We start from the raw sequence: 21,277 nt of genomic DNA, 5'->3' as shown, positions 1-21,277 counted from the left end.
CCCACGCTCCTCCCTCCCCCCTTCTTCCCTTTTGTTTGGATACTAGTATACTATATCCTTATTCCTAGTCTCTGTTTTACACGTGGCCTTTTATCTCCAAATTCCACGTTTCCCCCCTCACTCTTTTTCAAATCTCTAAACCCTATTTCTTTTACCTAATATATACATATATATATATATATCTAGAAACTAATAAGAAAAAGCTTAGGGGGAGGACATTAACTCGTCGACAAAGTGGAGGTCACCCCTTTTGTCGACGTCATTAAGATAATAGAGAATCGATCTCGTAAAGGGATATGGTGTCTTGCTCTGATACTATTTTGAACCGTCCAACCCCTACTAGCAGATATTGTCATATGCATGTATTAGTAAGAATATTTGCATAATCCACCTGTGATAGTTATCTTATTTGTAATAAAATAGATTACAAGAATATGGAAAGAGTAATAAATGGAAATAACAATAAAGGGAAAGATACCCGGAGATATTTGCCTTGTAATAAAATATCAAATATGATATATATGGTAAATTATAATTTAGTATTAAATATCTTATGCTTTGTTTCTCTCTACAAACCATGCAGGATCTCATAATTCACTCCATTTGAGGACTAGCATTTTCGTTCCCACACTACTTGGTGACTAACTCTAACATTATTCGTAACAACACAAGCCTACTACTAACAAATATTATCCACAGATGTTTTCACGTCCTTATAAGAAATATTTCGATTTGATTTGACCGATGAAGGTCATATTAAAAAATAATTTTATTTTTAGTTTTTGTTGTTATTTTTGAAGAAATTTGTGTCACACTCAAAACCACATGCATAACCACCTTATGGTAACGTTAATAATTCGATATTAATGGATAAAATGAAATTAAAATCTCTACGTAAAACGACTTGTGAACTCCCAAATTAATTAATTTCATAAATATATTAATTTATAAATCATAAGATGAATTGTTGCCCGAAAAAATGGGATTTACAAATTACATTGCATTTCTCTAGACTCCTACCTAATCGAAGTTTTGTCCTAATCAATTATTTAATTATTTAATTATTTAATTTATTTAATAATTTAATAATTTAATATTTTTATATAATAATTTAAAAAATTCATTTTAAACAAATTGAAAAAAAAAAAAAAAAAAAGAGGGAGTAGAGTGGAAGTTCCATTCTTCTGTCAACATATCATTCGCTATTTCGCTTTACCCTCCTCATCTAAATCACAGCTCAACGACGCTGTTTCATGGAGCCAAACAGCGACCCACCACCGTACTGGTCGCCGCCGACGATGCACCGCCGTAGATCCTCGTCTCCGCCGTTTATTTCTTTGCCGGTTTTGATTATTCTCTTGCCGACGCTCGCTTTGATTATAATGTTCTTTGCAATCCGTCCTCTTCTTTCGCTCACTCCTCAACTTTTTAGACCAAATTCGGTGAAGAAGAGCTGGGATTCTTTCAATGTTTTTCTTCTTTTGATTGCGATTATATGCGGGATTTTTGCTAGACGAAACGACGACGTACCGACCGCCGCTGATGTCGACGATCGTCGTCGTTCTGGTCGCAGAACGGTTGATGCTGCCGGAGTTAAGGTGAACGGGGACTTGGAGTTTCCGCAGCAGTGGTTTGGATTTGCAGAGAGGAGATTTTCCGATCAGTCTGGGAGAACGCCGGGAACGGCGATGAGGTTGAGGAGGAATAGCTCTTATCCAGATCTGAGGCAGGAATCGCCGTGGGAAACTGGTAACGATGGTAATCAGTTTCGATTCTATGATGATTTTGAAATTAACAAGTTTCGATCACGATCCTTCGCGTATCGAACGCGAGGAAGTGAAATAGAAGAATCGCCGGCGGAGATTAAGGTTATTCCGGTTGATTCGTTTGTGGCTAATTCGTCGCCGACGCCTCAAAGGTTGAAGTCTTCCAATCCGCCGCCTCCACCGCCTCCGCCGTTGCCGGTTACTCAGAGGAAATCGAGACGGACATATCAGACCATCCAGAGAAAGGAGGAAGTTCAAGAGGCCAATACGAATGACGCTGAATTCGCGAAGTCGTATACGCCGCCGTCTCCGCCTCCGCTACCTCCGCGAACAGTTATCCCTCCGTCGCCGGTCCGAGTTCGACTGGAGGAGAGATTTGGAAGGAGTGAACGGAAGAAAACAAATGTTAAGAAAGAGATAGCAATGGCGTTGGCTTCACTGTATAGAAAGAGAAAGAAGAAGCAGAAAGCTAAAAATATCTACGACGGCGACCGCCGCTCTCCAACTGAACAACGACCGCCCCCGCCGCCCCCGCCTCCACCACCGCCTCCTTCCGTCTTCCGCGGCCTATTCAAAAAATCAAACAAGAACAAGAGAATTCACTCCGAATCTGCACCGCCGCCTCCTCCGCCACCACCACCCGTCCCATTGTCTTCCCGTTCAACAAAGAAGAAGATTCAGATCCCTCCTCCACCGTCACCATCATTCCGTCAGCGAAATACCACCGCCAGCCGTCGACCGCCTCTCCCGGCAAGGACGTACAATTTCAACATCGAAAACGAAGGCATAAACAGCGGTAGCCAGAGTCCCTCAGTAACCATACCGCCACCACCACCTCCGCCGCCGTTCAAAACTACGACGGATGTAAAATCCACGTTTCGAGGCGAAACAGCCGGGTCACGGAGCTCCGAAACCTCTCGTTGCGGATCTCCAGAACCGAAAAACATCGAACCGTCATCGGTTAAGGAGACAACGGAGCCAGCCAGCGAAGTAAACGGCGGCGGCGGAGTGGGGTCAGTGTTCTGTCCCAGCCCGGACGTTAACATCAAAGCTACAAATTTCATCGCGAGGCTGAGAGGTGAGTGGAGACTGGAGAAGATGAATTCGGTGAGGGAGAAAGAAAGATTGGGCCAAGGCCCAAATTACGAAATAATGGCGGACCCAGGCCCAAGCGTTTGAGATCGGAAAACGACGTCGCTTAAAGAAGAATATCCAAAGCTCTGATTGTGGTTTTTTTTGTTCATCTCTCAGAGGCTTTATTTTTCATTTCAGGCTTGCTTTAAACTGTATTTATATTTGGGTGGGTGTTTGTGTTAAAAACTATTATGAGGGCACTATGGGAATTTCATACTACTAATTGGGTTTATATTTTTTTAACAAAAAAAAAAAAAAAAAAAAAAAGAAAAAAAAAAGAAAAAAATATATATACATATACATATAGGTTCTAATTATGTTTTTCCAAGCCTCCATTTTTGGGCACTCATTTTTACTGTTTTGTGATTCAAATTGAGAGTGAAAGATATAATGTTTCTTATAAATATAAATTACATCATTATGTTTTTAAATTCTCTATTTAAATTAAAATTAAATCGTTCATAAAATGTTAATTATAATTTTAAATGTCGATAATTTGATCTCGAATCTCGAGTATAAATGTTATTGGGAGAAAACTTATAAATAAAAAATAAAAAATAATTGTATTTATTTATTTAAAAATGTTGGACTATAAGAATTATACCAAAAAAAAAACATTTTTTTTTTAAAATGTGAAAAGCAAAATCAATAATTTTTTATTGTCGGAATTGAATCCATACAACGACGTCGTTTTGTTTTGCTGTCGTTTCCCTCTTCTTCGTATCTGTTGAAAATGCCACAGATAATCGCTTCCTCCTTCCTCCTCACCGGCTCCCTCGATGAGACCGTCAAGCTCTGGAAATCTGACGAGCTTGACTTGGATCGCACCAACGCCGGCCACTGCCTTGGCGTCGTCTCTGTTGTTGCTCGTCCTTCCGGTTACGTTGCTGCCTCCGCTTCTCTCGATAGCTTTGTTCGCGTATTTGAGGTTGATTCCAATTCCACTATCGCCACTCTCGAGGCGCCGCCGTTTGAGGTCTGGAAAATGCGGTTTAATCCCGAGGTAATTCTTCTTTGGCTTATTGATGTTTTGATTTTTGTGCTGTTTAGGAATTTTTTGCTGCTCTTTGATTTGAGGATTTAACTAAGAATTTGAGATTGTTTTGCCTTTCACGTAAGGGCTAATCGACATAGTAGTCTTTTCTTTTGCTCTGGTTCTTTCTTGGTACAAGATGCCTGATTCAGTAGATTATTGAATCTCAGTTTGTTCATTAACTTGATTCTTGAATGGAGGAAACATCCGTCGATGACTGTGTTTTGATCAAGTATAGGCTGTTTATTGTTAATTTCACTTGGATCAACGGTTCACTTTTACTCAGACCGTAGTCTATGGAATTCGATGAGTTCAATTTCATATTGGTACGCTGAATAATGGACTGAATTGAGTTATGAATCATATGCTGAAGCAATTTTCTATTCTTTTCATATACAAATTAGCCCTTTAAATACAGAAATTGAGATGTCATTTGTGACAGAAACACTTACTCGTCGAGATGTCTATTTTTAGTAAATAGTTTATCATATTTACTATTGTATATGACATTCGACTAAAGCCATGAATGAATATAATGCCTATAGTGTTGTGCTCAATAGCGTTTGCAGTTGCTTTGGGTAATTCTGATGGTTCTTTTCACACTGCACAAACGTCAACCATTGTCTGATATTCAACCCAAAAACGTGGTTCTTGTAAACCCATCAATATATAGATCTGAATATTGTTCGTTGTCATTTATGGAAGTTTAGACTATTTTAACTTTATGGCTGACCTGTTGTTTCTTTTATCTGAACTACTTTGTCCTGTTTGTTCTTTAATTCAACAACCTAAATCAATGAGAGCAGTGTTTCAGTTTTATTCAATCTAACCAGTAAAGAAAACCCACAAAAAATCATTTAATCTGTCTCATGTCATGTCCAATCTTAGCAGTAACTTCTGCGTCAGGGTACCATGTCATGAGACAGATACAAACACATGGAAACTGGCTGCAACTCTATCAATTCCTCGTCCAGAAGGACCTAAATCCACTGATAAAACTGGTTGCAAAAATCTGTACTTTCAGTAGCATGGAGCGTTGATGGAAGAAGACTTGCTTGCGGTTTAATGGATGGAACCATTTCAGTCTTCGACGTAGCTCGCTCAAAGTTTCTACACCACTTGGAAGGCCACTTCATGCCAGTGAGATCCCCACCGCTAGTAGATATTGTTTTCTTTGGACTTTTCTTCAAGCATTCCCTTAAGGTTTTTAAAACGCAAACAGGTTTCTCATATTGGTCATGGGCTGAGAACGGGAATTGAATTCTCTGAAACCTAATTTACCGTTGTTTCTCAGTAGCTCGAGAGGTCGGCTGTTAACCGATTGGCCGTAAGTTCGAATCCTACTTGGGGAGATTTGATTCATTCCGAATTGAAAGGGTTCACTTTGACCGTCAAGAGTAGGGGTAACCCATTCCGTTCCCTATGTCTTTGTTTCTATTGCATTCTATCTTATCGTATCAAATTTTGTTCTGCGATATTTGAGAATCATCGTAGTCTTGTCTATTTACAAGCTAGGAAGAGAGGTCGCCATGTCCGGCCATTCAAGTGTGGGGTGTTGAGTGTTGATGCAAGCCCTGATGGTGCTCTTGCAACAGGTTCAAGCGACAGAACTGTTATGCTTTGGGATCTTAAAACGAGGGCAGGCTGTTCAAACAATGATCAAGCATAGCGATCAGGTCTGCTGGGGTGTTGTTGCATTCCGACCGCATGATGGGGCTGGTGTGCAGGCTGGGCGACATGCTAGTGTATCCGATGACAAGAGCATCTCCCTGTACGATTACATTTGAAGCAGACAGATGCAGGGAGGCAAGGACAATGAGTAGTTTTCTAGAAAGCAATCGGTGCCACCGCTTCATCCATAGCTGTTGCCCACACTAATATTCGTTCTACTTCAATGTCAAGTTGCTTGTCTTTTTAGTCATGAATCAGCGACATTATTCTGTTGCCAACTTGTTATCAGCGTTCATTTGCTACCTAGATTTGGAATCAAGGGCAATGGACCCCAAATTTTATTACAGGAGAAAGAAGCGCACCAAAACTTTGAAGCCAGACTGAATAATAAAAAGGGCTATACGACAGGTTAATACACTATAGACTTTAGAACCTTATTTAGGGGACTTCCTTGGGAGATCATGCAATCGGATCCATCAATACGATGGTCGTGCATGAGGCAACTTCGATGTAGAGTTAAAAGGGATGCGAACATAGCAATCCTAACGAAAACTTTTCATTTTGAGACCCGTAATACAACTCACTATGAAACACTTTCTCACTTATTCAGTAAGAACAACAACATGAAAGGGCCTCCTCCCCCGCTGGTATTTGCCTGTATCGTGTTTACCGGGGGACCCTCAATCTGGAAGGTTGCCACGACTACTATCGAGATATACATGTCTGCCCTATCGTGATAATAAACGGCTCATCTCGCCGTGACCTTCTCTTGAATTCTCAAAAATTTTGTCTCTCCATCCGTCAAAAATCAAATAAATAGAGAAAAGCTGGCTATCGGAATTAAGTGTTCAAAAATTTAAAGTCAAAGTTTAGATGGCTCACATGAGTTCTACTAGAGAAGACCAAGAAAAGGACAAATCAAGAACGTTACAAAAATTTAAGAGTCAAATCAGTTTTACGAGTAGATTTTTTTTTTTTTATTTTTTTGTTAGTTCAACGACATTTGAGTACCGACAGTTCAAATTCAAACCACTAACCGTTGGGTTGATAGTTCATATTAGTTAAATTAAATTAAGTTTATTATAACTTACGAGTAGAAATTATTAACAAAATAAGTGGTTAAATATTAAAAAAAAAAACAAATTTATTACAAAAATAATTGAATTTTAACGTCAGGTAAAACGGCCAATGGTGGCGGCGGTAAAAACCCAAGAAGCTGCGATGGCAGTTGACGTAAATAAAAGGAAAAACAGGGGCAAAAACCATAGCCTCCTTGATTAGCTCTCTAATGTCGGGTTTAGAGCATAATAATGAGTAATTGAGACACACGGTATATGGAGGCCACGAATGTTGAACTAACCAGCAGCCCTCTCTTCTGTACCAACGCCACCATCTCACAAACCCAACAAACAGGATACTCCCCAAAATCAAATTGAACAAAAAAATTTTAACTTTTAGAGAGAGAAATCTTACAGCACAGCCTAGAGAGAGAAACCCCCTTCACACCCAAAGAAATTGCTTCAACCTTTTCGCCTTGGTTTATAAACAAAACAATCTCACCTCAGAACCAGAAGCTTTGGAAAAAAAAAGGGTAACCCACATAGAAAAGAAGGAAGAACAACAAAAAAAACTTCGCGGCAGCTTTGTTTTCTTCCTTTCTCTCTGTTTATCGCCTTCTTTTAAGTTCCCAATTCAACCTTCTGTATTTGTTTTGTCAATATTTGGTCTTCCATTTCTTACCCTTCAGCTGCTTCTATCCGATCTAGCTTTCCGTGTCTTGTTCCGTTTGTTTCGGATGAGTTTGCGGCGGAGGAATTTCTTTTGAGGGGATTTTATTGATACCCTTTTGCGAACTCCAGCTCTTGTGGCTTTGTTTTTGGATATATCAGCTGGTTAAGCTTTGTGGGTACTTGTGCGTTTTGTCCGATCTGGGTCGTCGAGTATTTGGTTCCTTTTGACTCCTTTCTGTCTTGGATGAGTTAACACGGAAGATCGCCGTTCATAATCGCCATGGTAACGTCAATGAAATGATTGATATTTGTTTTGTTTGCATTGTAATTTGCTGGATTTACTCGGCTTTATGACCATTTTGACTTGAATTCTTTGTATGTTGGTTGGATAGCATGCTGCTTTCGTGTTTTTTTTGAGAATAAAGTTGAATTTGGACTTTGAACTTGTACTATTGGGTGGAGTTTTCAATGGAATGTGGTTCTGACGCCATTTTTTTGAGCTCAAACTATGTTCTTAATCCGTGATGGTCTCATTTCTACTCCTCCAGATTATGGATTAACATCAGGAACATTTCTAACTATGAGTTTAAATTCGTAAATTGAATAGGCTAGATTGTAATATGGAATACCTCCGGATAATAAGTAAGAGAACAGCCAATTCGACCGATTTTTCGGTTCGGTGCAAATAAACAAAGTGATTATTTCGATCGGTATTTTGAATTGGCTTGTAAATCAAATGGTTGTTGGTGTTTTGTTGACTTGTGACAATCATTTACTTTGTGCCATTTTTCAAGCCTTTTCATCCAAATGTGTAATATTCGACTAACGTACCAAGTGATTGATTTAGAGTTAGGTTCAGGTAAGCGTTGATTCATATAAACGGTAGGATTCTTGAGCGATGTTGATATAATACTCTTTTAGTGGTCTCAACGGAACTCAATCTTTATGGTTTATAACCTAATAGTTTTGTTAAGTTGGAATGTGCTAAAATTTTATAGTTATCATTTGTCATCGAGCTATGATTGCTATTAGAGTTCTTCCTGGTGTTGTTGCCATAAATTCGTTCTTATGATCATCGTCTCTACGACATGTTCCATCTTTAACTATATGATTACTTGGGTATTACTTGTTATCTCTTATGCATTGCGAGTGCTCGTGTGTGTATTGATGACAAGAATTGAAAAGTGAAAAGTAGAGAAGAGGAGAAAATAATCAAGAGAGTTTCACCCAAGTGCAATTTATGAAGATAAAGTATCTTCTTTTTTTCTTTTTTTTTTTTTTTTTTTTTTTTTTTGTGAAATTCATGCTCTAGATATCTCTGTTGATTTATATTAGGATGAAGTAAATATTATGTTTATTATAGTCTTTTCAATTGCATATGTTTATTGAACTGAATGTTACTACTCTTTGAACACTAATATGCCTTTTACTGCGTTTCTGTAAGCAGAGTGGACCAGTTAACATCATTGTTGGTTCTCATGTCTGGATTGAAGATCCAAAACTAGCATGGATTGATGGTGAAGTTTTTCGTATCAATGGAGAGGAAATTCACGTCCGCACTACAAATGGGAAGACGGTGAGTCATGCACTCAGCTCATGAATTAATATTCATGTCAGCATGTTTCAATGCTAAATTTAAGGAATAACGAACACTTGTTAGCACAATAGATGTGTGATACACATTAGCTGCACAAAGTATACTAAATAGGCACATAAAGATATAGGACAAAAATAATATAGCCTGAGAACGGAATACATCAAACTCATTTTTCAAGCATATAAATCCATGAACTTATTGACTTTTTAATAAATGTGTCGGGTCATGTCCATATCCTAGATTTTTAAAAATGAACATGTTGTCAAGTCCATGTTGTGTCGTATTCATATCTCGTATATGTATATGTGCTTCTTAGGTCAATAGTATGACAATTCGTGCATGTGCATTTGATTTGGTTCAATAATTTTTCTTGAAATGACGATCGAAGCTGGGCCCATTAGACTGATACTTGACTATTAATTGCAGGTTGTTGCAAATATATCAAAAATATTCCCCAAGGACACCGAAGCACCTGCTGCAGGTGTCGATGACATGACAAAGTTGTCATACTTGCATGAACCTGGAGTTCTGAGCAACTTGGCTACCAGATATGAACTCAATGAAATCTATGTAGGAAATCATTTCTCCTCTCTTTGTGAATACAGTAAGAATATTTCCAGATAACAGAGATTTGTATAAATTGCATATCATACCTTTAACATCCTTGCAGACATACACTGGAAATATACTTATTGCCATAAATCCATTCCAAAGATTACCCCATCTGTATGATACTCACATGATGGAACAATACAAAGGAGCTGGATTTGGAGAACTAAGTCCTCATGTCTTTGCAGTTGCTGAAGTGGCATACAGGTAAGCTTCCTTTTCTTTTTTTGGATTTTCTTTAGGAACGAGGGATAGATGCGGTATAATGGCCCAAGTCCACCGCTAGCAGATATTATCCTCTTTGGGATTTCCCTTTTGAGCTTTTCCTCAAGGTTTTTAAAACACGTCTTTCAGAGCCAGGCATCGAGTGGTGTGCTAGCGAGGACGCTGGACCTCCAAGGGGGTGGATGTGAGATCCCACATCAGTTGGAGAGGGGAACGAAGTATTCCTTATAAGGGTATGGAAACCTCTCCCTAACAGACGTGTTTTAAAACCTTGAGAGGAAGCCTAGAAGGGAAAGCCCAAAGATGATAATATCTAGTAGAGGTGACCTTGAGCTATTACATGTGGGATGTGGGATAACAGATGGGGACTACTCATTAGTTTCAAAATTTTTAAGTAGCTTAAGTAACAATTCAATAAAAAAAATTTATCCTTTAGTTGTCGTGTAGCCTATGATTTCTTGGTTTAGTTGTGATCTTAAATTAATTTGTCGGGCATCTACTAATGCTTCCATGCATGCATTCTCACACCGTCATTAATTTGATGGAAAAAAAAAAAAAGAAAAAAAGAATGAAGTTTGACAAAAACTTCTGTTCGTTGCTACTTGTAATATTCGTAGAATCTAAATTCTTGGTATGGGTTAGCAAGGTTTTACAAAGGCGTGTATTTCGTTTCTTCCATTAGAATTTGGGTGGCAATATAACTTCGATTTAGGTGGAAAATGTAGTTAACCGTGTGTTTTCTCCACGTTTTGGCTTAACTAGCTTCTTCTGTCCATTGTAGGGCAATGATTAATGAAGGAAAAAGCAATTCAATTCTAGTTAGTGGAGAAAGTGGTGCTGGTAAGACTGAGACCACGAAGATGCTCATGCGGTACCTTGCATACCTTGGAGGCCGATCTGGAGTGGAAGGACGAACGGTTGAACAACAAGTCCTGGAAGTAAGATAAGGATCTTTTTACTATGCATAATAGAGAACTACTGGCACTCTCATAATTGAAGCCTGTGATGTTTATTTCTTTCTATATCCTCCCAGTCCAATCCAGTTCTTGAAGCATTTGGCAATGCAAAAACTGTTAGGAACAATAATTCAAGGTGAGTTTTTCTATGCCGAGGAGTATGTTTCGATTGTTTAATATTGAATAGAAATCATTCAATTTTCTCCTCTCACATTTGTTTGTAGCAAGCTCCATGAAATTTGAAATTGATGTACTTCTCACATGCCTATGAATATGTAATTTATCTGTGAGAATATCAACTTTATAATCATGTCTATGATTGATGGTCTTCCAAGCCTCGATGCTCGATATATATTCACTATCACCGAATGTTCTTCTGCAAGGGACAGAACATTCTTAAATGCTGCAAGCTTATTCAAAAAGTTTATGCAATAGTTAGTAATTTTGGTGTGAAATGCAGTCGCTTTGGTAAATTTGTTGAGATCCAATTTGACAAGAGTGGGAGAATATCTGGGGCAGCTGTCAGAACTTATTTGCTCGAAAGGTCTCGAGTATGTCAGATCTCAGATCCTGAAAGAAACTATCATTGCTTTTACCTTCTATGTGCAGCTCCTCCTGAGGTACAATGTTCAACTTTAAAATCATAAACGATTTGCACGTGACGGTAACTTATACCTCTGATTCTAATCTATGCATCAACAAAAACCAGGAAAGGGAGAAGTATAAATTAGGAGACCCTAAATCGTTCCACTACTTAAATCAATCTAAATGCTTTGAGTTGGATGGAATCAACGATGCCCATGAATATCTTGCGACCAGAAGGGCGATGGATGTAGTTGGAATCAGCGAGGAGGAGCAGGTTAGCTTTCAGTAGTTTTTGGTGTACTCGTGCTTCTTATCACATCCAAATTTTGATAATAAATAATCCATTTCAGGAGGCAATTTTTAGGGTTGTAGCTGCAATTTTGCATCTTGGAAATGTTGAATTTGCAAAGGGAGAAGAGATTGATTCTTCAGTCATTAAGGACGAAAAATCCAGATTCCATCTCAATATCACTGCCGAATTGCTTAAGTTCGTTCCCTGAAAATTTCCACAAAAGATGTTTTAGTCATTATTAATACTTCAAAAGCTATCATTTTCTAAATGTTTAATTTAGGTGTGATGCAAAGAGTTTGGAAGATGCACTGATTCAACGTGTTATGGTAACGCCAGAAGAAGTTATAACTCGAACTCTTGATCCTGTTGCTGCATTGGGTAGTAGGGATGCCTTGGCTAAAACGATCTATTCACGGCTCTTCGACTGGTAATCTAATCTCTCTAGTCCTGAGGTTGGGTTCAGACCTCTAGACCTTCCTTCCTCGTTCATTTTCTTCTTCTCTATCAGTGATTTATCAACCTAGAAGGATATTTGAGGAGTCAGCATGTGAATGTATTTATCGTTCTTGATTCTTCTCCGTTCTTTTTCAAACCTTTCCTGTAGGCTCGTGGAGAAGATTAACAACTCAATTGGACAAGACCCAAATTCCAAATCATTGATTGGAGTTCTGGATATATATGGATTTGAGAGTTTTAAATTCAACAGGTAATGGTCACTTGTGCATTCTCGAGTTAGATTTTTTATGTTTTCTTGCAATTGATCCATTCTTTTTCTAATAGCTTCGAACAGTTCTGCATCAATTTTACAAATGAAAAACTGCAGCAACATTTCAATCAGGTTGGTTGACTTGGATGTGTAAGATTCAACATAGGACACTACCTACGTACTCGATTGAAGTTTTTGGTTAATTGTGTATATGCAGCACGTTTTCAAAATGGAGCAGGAGGAATATACCAAAGAGGAGATCAATTGGAGTTATATTGAGTTTGTTGATAACCAGGATGTCTTGGATCTTATTGAAAAGGTGTGCAACTCTTCTTGCCATCTCTATCTACACTGTTATATATCTTATAAGAGTTAAGTAATTAAAATACAGCTCTTCATTCACAGAAACCTGGAGGAATTATTGCTCTTCTGGATGAGGCCTGGTATGGCAGCTAATTTTAATCAGTATTAACTGTTTCATCTACTCCATGGTGTTTACTAATTTTATGATATCATGTCCAAATGATCTTGATTCTTCCTTCCATTCTCATGTTTCATTGTTTTTGCTTCATACAGCATGTTTCCTAAATCTACACACGAAACGTTTGCTCAGAAGTTATACCAGACGTTCAAGAACAACAAGCGCTTCATTAAGCCTAAGCTATCTCGTACTAGCTTCACAATATCTCATTATGCTGGAGAGGTCAATATATTAAGTTTGTTCTTATTTTTTTTGCTCCATGCTTAAATTCATCCCCTCTCAAAAGTTCCAAAAATGCTTCAGGTGACTTATTTGGCAGATCTTTTCTTGGACAAAAACAAAGACTATGTGGTAGCAGAGCATCAGGCCTTATTGACAGCCTCAAAATGCCCCTTTGCTAGAGCTCTATTTCCTCCTCAACCAGAGGAATCATCAAAATCCTCAAAATTTTCTTCCATCGGTTCACGTTTTAAGGTACGATTGCTTTTTTCGTTTCTTCTTTCATCTTTTTTTAAAGTTGGTATCTAACCTAAATTTTACAAAATAGTGATGCTTTCACATTCTTAATTGTGCAGTTGCAACTTCAATCTTTAATGGAGACCTTGAATTCGACAGAACCCCACTATATCAGATGTGTCAAGCCGAATAATGTGCTCAAGCCTGCTATTTTTGAGAACTCAAATGTTATCCAGCAATTACGTTGTGGTGTGAGTATACTATACGGTGTCGTTTTGCTCTGTTGTACGCCTGGACTTTATCTGGTTTTATCTTTTAAAAGATTTAGCTATAGGTTAACCTACTCTTTTTGTTAATCTTATGTGGTTCTTTTATACTATTTAGGGTGTTCTTGAAGCAATAAGGATCAGCTGTGCTGGATATCCTACGAGAAGAACATTTTATGAGTTCCTCCTACGTTTCGGGGTTCTTGCACCTGAAGTTCTGGATGGCAAGTGAGTCAATTTACTGCTCTATGTGATATAGTTCTCTCTTAACAAAATTAAAGGAAAAATAGGGGAAATAAGTTTCCTGTATTCTTTGTGCACATCTATGCAGCTATGACGACAAGGTAGCATGCCAGATGATCCTGGATAAAATGGGATTGAAAGGTTATCAGGTGATTTCATTATTTCTTTTAACTATTGCTTTGGTTGGATTTGAATCACATGGCTCGAACACGCCCATATCGTTTATGAAATTAACGTCTTGAAATCCAATGGGGTTGGTAGATGGAAAAGGTTGGCTCCCAAGATATTTCAATAACTAAGAAATTCTCGTTTCTTTTGCTTAGTCGAATCATCACTCCACTAACCAATCCCTTTTGCTGATAATTTCAGCTGTGTGAAAAAAAATTGTAGGATGACTGCTAGAGCAGGGATTTTTTGTGTATCTACTCAACTTTGCTAATTTCAAGCCTTTAATATATGTGGAGTATGGAAAACCTCATCCTTCTATTGTGTTCGAATATATATCCTTTCGAATTCTGAGTCTGGTATCTAAGGTTCTATGTGCTTTCATAGTGTTGGGTATCCAAGTAACTTGATTCTCTTACAAATGATAATAATACGTTTTTTTTAGTATGAACGATAATACTTGTTTGGGACTCGAGATTCTCATATGAAAGCTTCTGAGTACTTTTTTGTATCTGGAGGTTTTGGGCATCTCCGAGGAGGTTTCTGAAACCTGCCGTTTTTTGGGCAGAGACTAATTTATCTGTTATCTCTTTGGTTGGTCAGATTGGTAAGACAAAAATCTTCCTGAGGGCTGGCCAGATGGCTTCTCTGGATGCAAAGAGAACAGAGATGCTTAGCAACGCTGCCCGAACTATTCAAATGCAAATTCGAACATTTATTGCACGCAAGGAGTTCGTTGCATTACGTAAAGCTGCTATACAAGTGCAATCATTTACTCGAGGTATTTTCTTCAAATCTCTTTGGAAGTATGTGTATTCGGGGCTGAAGATATTTATGTAGGTGGATTTAATTGGTTTTATGTGAAAAATGAGATTCCCAATCACTTGTTAGTTAATTGCTCCTCTGTGAGAAGTTCTTGAGAGAAACTCTGGCTGATTTTTTACCTCAGTTCATGGTGCCTTCCTTGACCGACAAGTTCCTTCAAATTAACCTCGCTTTCTCCATGAAGAACTGTTATGCTTTGGTGGTCAAGTATTTGGACAGTTTTTGAGAAATTATGGATGGCCAGAAACAGAATTTGTGAGATACCACATCGATTGGAGAGGAGAACGAAGAATTCTTTATAAAGATGTGGAAACCGCAGACACGTTTTAAAACCGTAAGGCTAGGGGGGTGGATTGTGAGATCCCACATCGATTGGAGAGAGGAACGAGTGCCGACGAGGACGCTAGGTTCTGAAGGCGGTGGATTGTGAGATCCCATATCGATTGGAGAGAGGGACGAAACATTCTTTATAAGGGTGTGAAAACCTCTCCCTAGTAGACGCATTTTAAAACCTTGAGGGGAAGCCCGGAAGGAAAAGCCTAAAGAGGACAATATCTGCTACTGGTGAGCTTGGGGTGTTAGTTGTAAATGTTTGAGGGAGTTGATTTGATGCCCCTTGAAGGGATGTTACAATAAGAATTTATGCAATAATCTTGCTTTATATCTTTTCCTTTTGGTAGTCATGACTTGCTGGAAAGAGATGGTCTAAATCTCTTAACCCTTTCAAGAGTAGGGTAATCTAGTTCGAAGTTCTAATGTATGTTTGTTTCAAACTATAATCAGGTGTATTGGCTCGAAAACTCTTCGAGCAGTTGAGACAAGAAGCAGCAGCTTTAAGAATCCAGAAGTGTTTCAAGCGACATGTTGCCAGGAAATCGTACTTAGATTTGCTCTCATCTGCAACCACATTGCAAACCGGGTTAAGGGCGATGAAGGCTCGTGATGAATTCAGATTTAGGAAGCGTACGAAGGCAGCAATTATCATTCAGGTGCTGTTTCTCGTTTGTTTAGGACGTTTATGTTTCACTAAGTTAATTTGAAGCTCCTAGATAATTGGTCTGGGGATTCTAACTTTTCTTCGGTGACTTGCAGGCACGTTGGCGTTGTCACATGGCATATTCTTACTATACGAGACTCCAAAAGGCTGCATTATACACACAATGTGGTTGGAGGCGACGTGTTGCACGAAAGGAGCTAAGACAACTGAAAATGGTTCAAACTTGTCACTTTTTTGGTCTAATATTTATATTGTATTTAGGATAACTGTTGAATGAAGAACGCTGCGAGGAATAAATTAAGGTGCTCATATATATATTTATATGCGTGAAGGCTGCAAGGGAAACTGGTGCACTCAAAGAAGCAAAAGACAAATTAGAAAAACGTGTAGAAGAACTTACATGGCGCTTGCAACTCGAGAAGCGGCTGAGGGTAATTTCTTGATTATTTTCTCGTGTATTGTAACACGTGGATCTCGGTTCGTGAAACGAAGTACTCATTCAGTAGCAATTCATATGCTTGTTTTCCCCTTTGAATTTTAGACTGATCTGGAAGAGGAGAAAGCCCAAGAAATCGCCAAATTACAAGACGCTTTGCACGGTATGCAATTACAAGTTGAAGAAGCCAACGCTCAAGTTATCAAAGAGCGAGAGGCGGCTAAGAAAGCTATTGAAGAAGCGCCTCCGGTCGTCAAGGAAACTCCTGTTTTTGTTGAGGATACTGAAAAAATCAATTCCTTAATGGCTGAGGTGGAGAGTTTGAAGGTAGGTTACAACTATTTAGCCGATTGGTACTTTTTGGTAGGGAATATTTCATCACTATATGCATAGATAAACCTAAATCGCCGCACCTAATTGATCAAGAAGTTTGCGATGAGTGGCATGGGCTCTTTTTTTTATTTCTAGTGTTGTTATGGTTCATGAGTTCGGTCGAATGAATGGTGACGAGGTGAGGCTGATTGCTATTGCGCTACCATAAGAGCAATAAGCTAGTCACAGTGTGCTCGATCTTGCAATCTTGGACAATCCGAAATATAATGGGGGATAAGAGGGCATCGGGTCTGGGGTTGATCATTAATTCTTTTTCAATGGTCAAGTTTCTTATATTTTTTTTCTCGAATCTCGAGGATACTCTAACCCGGAGATTTACAGGCTTTGCTGCTGTCAGAGAAAAAGACGTCCGAAGAGGCTAAAAAAGCTTATACAGATGCAGAAGCTAAAAATGTGGAGCTGGCTAAAAAACTTCAAGATGCAGACCAAAAGGTCGATCAACTTCAGGAGTCGGTGCAGAGGTTCGTAAGAGATTAAATCTTTGCCTCTATTTTTTATTTATATCCAATTGAGTTTCGACTCGGTATTGTTCTACTTTAATATGCCTGGCTCGACCTATTTCTTTTTCTGGTGGTGTCAACTCCGGTCACGCGATTCCTTCTCTCGACTGTACGAAATTTCTTATATATGCTTTAGAGTCAATGACATGAAACTATCTTCTCTACATCAGGCTTGAAGAGAAGCTTTCAAATTCAGAATCGGAGAACCAGGTACTTCGTCAGCAAGCCTTGACCATGTCGCCAACAGGAAAAGCTTTATCTGCGAGACCGAAGTCGGTGATCATTCAGGTAGAACGTGATGATATTCATATGATACATTGGGTCTTTTCAGATAAACTATGAATTCTAAGAAACCCCACCAATTTTTGGTTGAAATTTCAGAGGACACCAGAGAATGGAAACATTCCACATGGAGAAGCCAAAGTACCATCTGTAAGATAAATTAATTTTTATGATAACAAAAGAACAATTTCGTATATCTTAAATTGTACACGTTGTGTATCAGGATACAACTCTAGCATTATCGACGATACGTGAACCTGAATCAGAGGAAAAACCACAGAAATCGCTTAATGAAAAGCAGCAGGTAAGAAGAAAAAACCTGAGAGCAAACGTGTTCTTCTTGGTGTTCGAGATTAATTAGTTTGTTTCTTGTGACGGATTATCGTGTTCAGGAGAACCAAGACCTGCTAGTGAAGTGCATAACACAGGATTTGGGATTTTCTGGAGGCAAACCAGTTGCTGCTTGTGTTATATACAAATGTCTTCTTCATTGGAGGTCGTTCGAAGTTGAAAGAACCAGCATATTTGATCGAATCATTCAAACAATAGCTTCATCCATAGAGGTGAGCATTAGCACTGTAACGCTTGTCTGGTAATCGAGATAAATGAAAGTCATCTACGTATCGTTGACACGTGTAGTTTTCACTCTGCTGAAGGTCCAGGATAACAATGACGTATTAACTTATTGGTTATCGAATACGTCGACGTTATTGTTGCTTCTTCAACACACTCTCAAAGCAAGTGGAGCTGCAAGCTTGACCCCTCAAAGAAGGAGAACTGCTTCTTCTTCTCTTTTTGGAAGGATGTCTCAAGTACAATAACTATCTATATTCTTTCAGGCCTTTATACCTTTTGTTATTCCGTCTTAATCACCTCTCGTTTCCGCTCTGCACATTATAGGGATTAAGGGCTTCTCCACAAAGTGCTGGACTATCATTTCTAAGTAGCCGGGGGCTCGGTAGGTTGGACGATTTTCGGCAGGTCGAGGCCAAGTATCCAGCACTGTTGTTTAAGCAACAGCTTACAGCATTCTTGGAGAAAATATATGGAATGATAAGAGACAACCTAAAGAAAGAGATCTCGCCTTTACTTGGATTATGTATTCAGGTAGCTATCAAATCTTATCATTCCTCCAACAATGGACATTACTGTTGATAGAACGATAAAGAAACAGCTGTTAGAACGTTATGTCGATGAGCCGGAGCTTCATTTATTCGTTTCAATGCAGGCTCCTAGGACGTCACGAGCAAGCTTAGTGAAAGGACGCTCCCAAGCTAACGCTATTGCTCAGCAGGCCTTAATTGCTCATTGGCAAAGCATTGTAAAAAGTTTAAACAATTATTTGAAGATCATGAAAGCAAACTATGTGAGTTCTTGAGTTCTAAGTTTTAACATCTATCATCTTTATCGTTCGTATAGCCGCAATCTTATGGCCGATTTTGTCAGGTTCCTCCATTCTTAGTCCGCAAAGTCTTCACTCAGATATTCTCGTTTATTAACGTTCAACTATTCAACAGGTAATGTATTCATACTCGACATTTTGCAATTGCATCAAGTATTTACAGGCCAAATGTCGATTTTTTTCGCTTCCAAAAGTTTAAAATGTCAATTTAATTCGTTCTGCAGCCTTCTTTTGCGGCGCGAGTGTTGTTCGTTCAGCAATGGAGAGTATGTGAAAGCTGGCTTGTCTGAATTAGAACAATGGTGTTCTGGGGCAACTGAGGAAGTCAGTAATCACAAAGTGATGTTTAGTTTATTCTCTTAAGATCATTTATTTGCTGTTCCTAACGACCTCGTCCTGTACAGTATGCAGGCTCGGCTTGGGACGAATTGAAGCATATTAGGCAGGCTGTTGGATTCCTTGTAAGATTTGTCAATAACCTCGATTCTTCTATTATCTACGACTTTCTGTAGCTTATTTATACGAACTCTTGTCCTTCTCAGGTCATACATCAAAAACCGAAAAAGACGTTGAACGAGATAACAAAAGACCTATGTCCTGTTAGTGCTTTGCTTCTTTGTCTCTTGTTTTGCAAATGGTTTCAGCCTTTAATCCATATTATTGTATATGTTGCTTCTCAGGTGCTTAGCATACAACAGTTATATAGGATCAGTACTATGTACTGGGATGACAAATACGGCACGCATAGTGTATCCTCGGAAGTACGTTAACTTCGTCGAATTGGTTCTCTCTTAACTTTTGAATTACTGTTTCGTTTGATTCTCGGGATTCCTTCATCGACCTGGCTCTCTCTTAGCTTTTGAATTACTGTTTCGTTTGATTCTCGGGGTTCCTTCGTCGACTTGGTTCTCTCTTAGCTTTTGAATTACTGTTTCATTTGATTCTCGGGATACCTTGGTCGAATTCGTTCTCTCTTAGCTTTTGAATTACTGTTTCGTTTGATTCTCGGGATACCTTGGTCGAATTCGTTCTCTCTTAGCTTTTGAATTACTGTTTCGTTTGATTCTTGGGATACCTTCGTTGAATTCGTTCTCTCTTAGCTTTCGAATGACTGTTTCGTTTGATTCTCTGGATTCTCGGATCGTTGTACCTCCATTTATCTTTATTCTGATACCACTTTTCGAAGAACAGGTTATATCGAGTATGCGAAAACTGATGACCGAAGACTCCAACAATGCTATTAGCTCATTCCTGTTAGATGATGACTCTAGGTACAATCTTCATTCAAATTGCTATAGCCTGCCAGTGAATTATGTATGGTTTGAGTTCCATTATTTTGATCCTGCTTCTTCTGGATTCAGTATCCCATTTTCAGTGGATGACATCTCGAAATCAATGAAACAAGTAGACGTAACAGACATCGATCCTCCACCGCTGATACGAGAAAACTCCGGGTTCGGGTTTTTGCTTCAACGTGCAGAGTAGTAATGCCTATGTGATCACGACGATCATGGTGAAAAACTTACAACATCAAGTGTTCCTGTGCATATACTCATTGTTTGTCACCATTTCATGTGTACAGTTCATATCGAATTCCATCGACCCAGCGACCAAGTTCGGATGGTCGTCTGGGTCGAATTTATTTTGCCTCTCGTGTCATATCGACACAGAGAGGGGTCTTTGTCTAGAACCCATGTTCACCAAGTGTGATCATGGGTTCAGAAAACCATCACCTTTGCAGTGGTATTTCTTATATTCATTTGGTTTTTTTTTCCAAGGGTCTTGTAGTTTTAGAGGGCCTCTTTTTTGGGTTAGCTTATGGAAGCAAAATTTGTATTTAGTGTGATGTAATTTTTAATTTTTTTTTAAATTTTTAAGTATTTGGTACAGTATTTTGTGTTCTTGTTGCTCATATTTAGTACTTTTAGGCACCAAGAATAAAGAAGCTGGCAACTATTATCATATTATTCACATCTATTACTATTTTTTTTTTTTTTTTTTTTTTTTTTTTTTAAGCCTTGAGATGATTTGGTATTTAATCGAATAAAAATTTATTTCCATTTTAATGTCGGGCTGAATCCCGAAAGGGAAAGTCAAAATAGGACTATCTGCCTATAAGCATGTGAAAACCGGATACTATTTGTTAAAGGTGAGATGAAGGCATATACAGGTTGGATGGGGTTGGATCGGTAACCTGAGCAACTTGAATCAAGTTCACAATCCAAAATTTCGGGTTTGTTGAGTTGTGTTGGCAATTTGAGTAATTTAAATCAAGTTCACAACCCAATTGGATCCAAAATTTTGGGTTTGTTGAGTTGTGTTGGCAACATGAGTAACTTAAATCAAGTTCACAACCCAACTAGATCCAATTAGAGTTTGTTGAGTTGTGTTGGCAACCTGAACAACTCAAATCGAGTTCACAACCCAACTGAATCCAAAATTTCGAGTTTGTTGAGTTGTGTTGGCAACCTGAACAACTCAAATTGAGTTCACAACTCAACTAGATCCAAAATTTCAAGTTTGTTGA

At 38.6% G+C, this 21,277-nt stretch overlaps 3 protein-coding genes across 10 annotated transcripts; all 3 read left to right on the top strand.

Annotated features, from left to right (window-relative positions):
* Nucleotides 1-1,130: 1,130 nt before the first annotated feature.
* LOC111792965 (uncharacterized) lies at nucleotides 1,131-3,171 on the top strand. The gene has a single exon (XM_023674600.2). The coding sequence runs from the start codon at nucleotides 1,254-1,256 to the stop codon at nucleotides 2,943-2,945; it is 1,692 nt and encodes a 563-aa protein (XP_023530368.2). The 5' UTR covers nucleotides 1,131-1,253; the 3' UTR covers nucleotides 2,946-3,171.
* A 424-nt stretch (nucleotides 3,172-3,595) lies between these two features.
* LOC111793412 (WD repeat-containing protein VIP3) lies at nucleotides 3,596-5,948 on the top strand. 8 transcript variants are annotated; one of them, XR_015420576.1, is made up of 4 exons: nucleotides 3,611-3,903; nucleotides 4,825-5,073; nucleotides 5,156-5,336; nucleotides 5,529-5,948. XR_015420576.1 is itself a non-coding variant. In XM_023675269.2 (2 exons), the coding sequence occupies exons 1-2, from the start codon at nucleotides 3,634-3,636 to the stop codon at nucleotides 5,718-5,720; spliced, it is 462 nt and encodes a 153-aa protein (XP_023531037.2). In that variant the 5' UTR covers nucleotides 3,596-3,633; the 3' UTR covers nucleotides 5,721-5,948. The 8 variants fall into 8 exon arrangements, 1 of the variants encoding a protein (XP_023531037.2); XR_015420579.1 differs by having other exon boundaries at nucleotides 3,612-3,903; nucleotides 5,231-5,336; XR_015420577.1 differs by having other exon boundaries at nucleotides 3,612-3,903; nucleotides 5,228-5,336.
* Nucleotides 5,949-7,023: 1,075 nt separating this feature from the next.
* LOC111792608 (myosin-17) lies at nucleotides 7,024-20,717 on the top strand. Its single transcript, XM_023674118.2, has 39 exons — nucleotides 7,024-7,617; nucleotides 8,782-8,910; nucleotides 9,358-9,501; nucleotides 9,602-9,747; nucleotides 10,547-10,703; nucleotides 10,799-10,857; nucleotides 11,182-11,341; nucleotides 11,431-11,580; nucleotides 11,657-11,793; nucleotides 11,879-12,025; nucleotides 12,203-12,304; nucleotides 12,379-12,436; nucleotides 12,522-12,623; nucleotides 12,710-12,747; nucleotides 12,881-13,007; nucleotides 13,089-13,259; nucleotides 13,361-13,492; nucleotides 13,626-13,735; nucleotides 13,839-13,899; nucleotides 14,519-14,696; nucleotides 15,524-15,729; nucleotides 15,833-15,952; nucleotides 16,070-16,168; nucleotides 16,279-16,500; nucleotides 16,888-17,027; nucleotides 17,237-17,354; nucleotides 17,448-17,498; nucleotides 17,572-17,652; nucleotides 17,741-17,911; nucleotides 18,005-18,160; nucleotides 18,249-18,455; nucleotides 18,577-18,714; nucleotides 18,795-18,865; nucleotides 18,975-19,074; nucleotides 19,155-19,211; nucleotides 19,293-19,349; nucleotides 19,431-19,511; nucleotides 19,942-20,021; nucleotides 20,112-20,717. The coding sequence occupies exons 1-39, from the start codon at nucleotides 7,615-7,617 to the stop codon at nucleotides 20,233-20,235; spliced, it is 4,590 nt and encodes a 1,529-aa protein (XP_023529886.2). The 5' UTR covers nucleotides 7,024-7,614; the 3' UTR covers nucleotides 20,236-20,717.
* Nucleotides 20,718-21,277: the final 560 nt, after the last annotated feature.

The sequence above is a fragment of the Cucurbita pepo genome, chromosome 4 (genome assembly GCF_057944985.1).
Source record: "Cucurbita pepo subsp. pepo isolate OVF chromosome 4, ASM5794498v1, whole genome shotgun sequence".
Classification (NCBI taxonomy): Eukaryota; Viridiplantae; Streptophyta; class Magnoliopsida; order Cucurbitales; family Cucurbitaceae; genus Cucurbita; species Cucurbita pepo.
Note: the sequence above shows the minus strand (reverse complement) of the source record. Positions and strands in the feature narration are given on the sequence as shown.